This window comes from Theobroma umbraticum, unplaced genomic scaffold (genome assembly GCF_002168275.2).
Source record: "Theobroma umbraticum cultivar Fairchild unplaced genomic scaffold, ASM216827v3 scaffold_30.0, whole genome shotgun sequence".
In the NCBI taxonomy this organism is placed as follows: Eukaryota; Viridiplantae; Streptophyta; class Magnoliopsida; order Malvales; family Malvaceae; genus Theobroma; species Theobroma umbraticum.
The window spans coordinates 13,548,362-13,554,182 of NW_018397254.1; the positions used below are offsets into that span (position 1 = coordinate 13,548,362).

Genomic DNA, 5,821 nt, shown 5'->3' on the forward strand with positions numbered 1-5,821 from the left:
ACACCAATGAATGGGAATGTTTTGTTATCATCAAAAGCACATGGAGGTAACATTCTCTTTCTTTTATTTTTGATGATGACAAAACACTCCTAGATCAAGAGTGTAATGTCTATGTTCAATATGAAAGCTTCAAATCTTTATGCATATAAGTTGTTCCCCCTTGGTTAATGCATCTATTTTTTTTTACATAATATTTAACATAACCATAACTAAGCATCACATACATAAATTAAATATGAAGACCTATCAAACTCTATTTAACTTAATCTTCCTTCTCTTTTTTTTCTTTTTCATCATTAAACAAGATATTCAAAACTCCCCCTTAATGAGTGCATCTAAATTTTGCTTTAATCTTTAAATCAGACTTTAATGATTGAGAATCATAAGCACTCATACACCTAAGTCATACAAGCTTATAAATTTAGTTCGATAACTTCAAAAGTCAATCTTGTGTCTATGTAGGAACAAATGTATAAGAGTTTAAACTATTTCAAGAATTGGTCAAGAATTACTCAAATAATGTTCAAGTAAATTTGATCATTTTGTCATCATAAAAACTATAATAATTTTAAAGTTAACAAATTGAAGCGCGAGACAAGAGCTATTGACACAGGGCACATGAAACAATGATGACCAACAACCAAGGTGGCTTGTAAGGAAGCTCTGATTCTATATTAAAAAAGAAGAAGAGAATATAAATTCTGTATTAATAAAACTTAATTATTAAGGTTATATATATAAAACTAAACCTAATCTTATTCATATTCTAACTCTATCTAATTAACAGTATTATAGTATAACTTTTATAAGATATTATAATCTAACTAAATAATTGATATCATTATCTTAAGAGCACAAGCATTGTGAGCAACTTTAGCACACACTTGTGCAATATATGGATATTTTTGGAAATGAAAATATAGAAGGAAGAATATACGTTCGTATATGGATTGAATATGCCTCATAAAAGCATGTACAGGTTACATATGATTGCAAGGCTTGCTTGGGCTTTTACATTTAAGCCCTTGTACAGGCCTGGATGGATTGTGACAACAGAGAAAAAGTGAAAGATGCTGACAATAAAGGCCGAAACAGACTGTGCTGATGAAAGCGGAAATAAATGGAGACACGTGGAAATCAAGAAAGATGGGAGGGTCAAGGGACTTGTGAGGGAAGGGAGGAGAGGGTGGAGGGTTTCGTTTTCAAAATTTATCCCCTTCAAGCAAGACATATATCTAGAAAAATGTCCAGACGACTCTAAATGTATAATTTTTATCAGATTATTGTAAGTAGGTAATTAAACAAAATTATAAAAACCCTTTTTGATGGAATTTTTTGTTAACTAAATAAAAACATCACTTTAAACACTTTATATTTTTTATTTCTATTAATTTAAAATTTTTCATTCTTACACTTGTACTTAACAAACCTTTGAGGATGCTTCCGTGCGATATCAAGTAAATCATTTGAAGACTGAAAATATGGTGGATGGTCATGGGAGGCTAAATTGAAGCTGATCAAAACGTGTCGGCCTCAGCACAAAATTTATAATTAACTAGAAAAGAGGTAGAGAATGCTATGGTTGATTGAAGAGGCATTATGCCGTTGGAGCGTCTTGTCAGGAAACAAAAAATGTGACGGACGATTTGTTAATTGCGCCAAATCCATGTTTGGCCTTTTAGGTAGGGACTAGGGTTACCACTGTATGGTGGCACTTGCACGAATGCAGCAACAATCCATTGAAGACTTTCAAGCAGGATTAATAATTTGTTCAAAGATGACAATTACCCCCACTAATTTGTGTGGCGGAAATGGAAAAAGAAAAGGCGGCGGGTATGTATATAGAAAATAAAAGTAGCACATTGTTGTGGAAGAAAGCAGGGAGACTCTGACCGTATCCGTGGATGGAAGGAATCTTACCTTATATTTATTAGTCATGTCATCAAAACCGTAACGAACAAGATGCTCCAGCGGAATACCGAAGGTGCCATAATAACACCGTAACATATTTGCACACGACACAAACTTTTTTAGCCAAAAACAGACAACTCAGTTTGAGACAAGGGGTCATTTTGAAAAAACACACTTTTGGCTGCAATTGAAGCAATCGCGTTTCCTTTTCACCAATTGAATCATGGTTTTGTTGCCCCTTCGGAAGCCATCAGCGCCATGCCTGCCTTAATCCCAGTTCACTTCAAACACATTCCCATGATAAACTACTGTGAATTTGTAGATGATTGCACTTTTCCTTTAGAAATGCTCTTTTATCGACAAACTATAACACAGATTTTTCACGATTTTACATCACAAGAAGAGTGATGCGTGTATTTGCATTACTCTTCAAGACCATTGAATGAAACTAACGAAATACATTTATAACTTTACAAGCTGAAATGGCTAGTCTAATACCTGAATCAAGATCTCTACACAGGGTTGGACTAAAGCTTCAAATGTATTTTCTGACGCAAAATCTACAGTTTGGCCAAGCTTTATCAACATTCACAAACACCAAGGGGAATAACCTGGTGAAACTGCTCAAGAACATGACTTTATGAGGCCCAGGTTGTAAAGGAACTTCTCTGATCTAGATTTAAACAAAGTGCCCAAAGAGAATCCCCCACTCTCTTGAGGCGGGGATTTTGAGTAAGCATCATCCTTCACGTGAAGTATAGTAAGGCCAATCTCTTTCCGAACTGCTTCAATTGTTTCACTTTTCACCGGATTTCCCGATGCATCAGTCACATAAAAAGCATTGACAGCTTGGGAACCCCTCGTCGTAACCTCTGCTCGAGTGACTGAGAGACCATTTTCTCTAAATATGCGAGTCACATCAGACAGAAGGCCTACCCTGTCTTCACTACAAAGTTCCAGTCTTATGCCCTGCATCACAAACAACATATTAACATCAAAACAAAAAACTAGCAAAAAGAATCAGCCGGTAGAATGTGATCTAAATTTCCCCATATCCTTACCTCAGAAGCTCGCCTCTTAATAGCAGCCTCCAAACAATTAATTACCCTCTGTCTCTCTGCTTCAGAACTAACAGGGCAACCATCCATGTGCCTGATGTAGTATTCCTATCAATCCAAAAAGTTAAACAAACAATAAATTAGATGCAAGATATCAATATCAATGATATCAATTGTAATCAATGACAACAAAAAACTTAAGAAGGTAATGCAATAAATCAATTATCATCCATGTGACTTTAAACTTGTATTTAAAATAAAACTAATGGATCCAAAAAAATTTGTAATTACAGCTTGAAGGAAACAAGGGCAACCTGATAAGCCTCTGGTCCTTCTGCTATTACAGTTGCATGGTATACCACATATTGCATATCCGTCAATGTGCAAACCGTATCAAAGAGTAGCTTAGGCCGATCAAGGCACCTCAAGTTCACAACAGTGTATCCCTTATCAGCACAATTTTCCACGATCACTAGAGGTTTGCTCCGTTCACTCGTTGATCCACTGTCAGCATCATTCATGTCATAGTCACGATCAGCATACATCATCTGGTGCAGCCTCCTTTCTGTATGCGTTGAGCCAACAGAAACAGCAGTATTAGCACTCATCTTATCTCTATCCCCTTTCAGAACATAGAGGAGAAGCTGTTTGATCTTCGTTAATCTTTCAGGATTGTCAATTGATGATCCGGTAGCCTCATCAGTGATGTAAACAACTGATGCCATTCTTGAATTGTGGGTCCACACTTCAGCAGCTACTACATTACATTTGAGGTCAGCCAGAACAGCAAAAACCTCTGAGAGCAAGCCTGGTCGGTCTCTCCCAGTCAATTCAATAGTTGTGTGTTTTGAGGCAGCTTGAACGCCCACAGATCTTGTCAAGGACCTGAAACTGTATGCTCTTGGTCCCAGTTGCTGCGACATGTCAATTTAATCATCATTATGATATGGAATTCACATGACTCCTCATAGCATGTAGCTAAATCATCATAGTACAGACAGACAGAAAGCGTTGCTTTTACTTTGTCTGACAATGTTGTATCTACTAGTAGATGCAAATAACGTGGGAGGGCTACTATGATAGAAGGCTCGGTATTTAGTGATTGACACATACTACCAGATAAGTACATAGTATGTATACTTGTGCTGTATATTCCAATTTACAATTTGACTAGCACTATTCCTTCCATGACATTTGATCATTGACACAAGACTCGTTAACAGTATTTGTCCTGCTAAAATTTGCCTCATCCTTTTGGTTTGTTGACTTTTTATAAGGATAATATCCAGTCTAAATGCAGACAAATGAAGACCAATTCTGTGGTTGAAAATTTAAGCAGGAGAGGAGCATAAAAAGTAAGCAATCAGGGATAGAATACATAAAACAGTTTTAGCAATCAATGGTGGTGTTACCGCTCTCGCAACTAGCAGAACGCTTGATTCCCATTCGAGTAAGATTGGTGGAGTGAACTCTTAGGTTTCTGTTAAAAATAAATCTAACCGAACCTCAGTCTCAGACAGCACTTTACATTGGATCTTCAGCAAAATCATCTTTCATGAATTTGTTTTAAGATAAATCAAGTAATAAGATCACCACTAGTTTTGCAGAAGTACCTGCTGAATTCTTTCGGCCACATCAACTTCAGATAGCTTATTCCCATGCTGATCTGTCACGTGAAAAACTGCAAAGAACCATTTGAAGGAAAACCCCAATCAGATTCCATACAATTAAACAATTTATCAAACAAGTTCAATGCAACCGAGGAGCTAACCATCCATGAACCACTCCCCATCTGAAGAAATGTAAGCTCGCCTAATAATAAGATCCAAATCAGTCAAAACCTGAACCACTTCTAGCAGACTTCCTCTCTTATTAGCACTATCAACCTGCAAAGTTTCCACGAAACCAAACTTTATCAGACAATCCTCACAATTGCTTGTAAACAAAAAAAAAATCTTAATAATTCAGTCTGTTACCTTAATTAAAGTTGCTTTTCTGCTTGTGGCATTATCAACTGTAACCCTGCAAAGCCAACAACAAAAACAAACGAAAATTCTTGAAACTATTCCATTTCATATTAATAAAAAATGGTGATTTTTCAAGAAAACATAAACAAAAAGAACCCACTTTAATTACAAAAACAAAGACTTGAAAAATACTACCATAAAAGAGAATCCACCCCCCGGACCCAAATAGTCATTAAAAAAGAAAGAAAGTAAAAATCAGAAGAAATGAAGGACCTTGGAGGGTTCATCCGAATCACAAGCTTCTCAAACTCTTCCTCCACCGTTAAAGAAGGAGACCAACAATCCATTACCAAGAAAAAGAAGGGAAAGAAGAAAGAGAAAAAAACCCAGAAAAAAGCTATATAAAAGTATGAAAGAGGAATCGAAATGGGGGAGTTCAGTAGTGTTATCTTGTTCAAAGTTGCGCCAGTTTGTTAAGAAGAGCCTTTGAATTCTGAGTTTGGTTGTGGCTTGTGTGGGGTGTGTTAAGAGTTTGTTGGGTGGTAGTGGCTCTTGAGTAGGACGAAGAGTTTTGGAGGGACATAACAGTATAACAACTAAGCGAGGCCTGTGTGTGTGTATATATATACATATATATATATATTTATATTTATGTGTGTGTGATTATGTCAATTACTCCTCTGACCTCTCCTAGTTTAATAATTTCATATTAAATAAATTAATAAAAGGCTGTGCATGGGGCTGTCATACGGGCTTGTCGCTGGCACAAAGGGCCCCACGTTGCTCTCTTCCTAACATTTGGTGTTGGCCCCCTCATTGCGTTTTTGCTCTGCTGTGGCTGTTCTTTGGCAAGGCGGCTCAATGTTGCTACGTTTGGTGTTCGAG

At 36.7% G+C, this 5,821-nt stretch overlaps 1 protein-coding gene across 1 annotated transcript; it reads right to left on the bottom strand.

Moving 5' to 3' along the window:
* Positions 1-1,906: 1,906 nt before the first annotated feature.
* On the bottom strand, positions 1,907-5,548 carry LOC110417982 (ACT domain-containing protein ACR4-like). Its single transcript, XM_089785753.1, has 7 exons — positions 5,210-5,548; positions 4,946-4,991; positions 4,741-4,855; positions 4,583-4,650; positions 3,284-3,883; positions 2,973-3,077; positions 1,907-2,880 (listed from the first exon to the last, which is right to left on the bottom strand). Exons 1-7 carry the CDS (start codon positions 5,281-5,283, stop codon positions 2,536-2,538), a joined length of 1,353 nt encoding a protein of 450 aa, XP_089641879.1. The 5' UTR covers positions 5,284-5,548; the 3' UTR covers positions 1,907-2,535.
* Between the last annotated feature and the right edge of the window lie 273 nt (positions 5,549-5,821).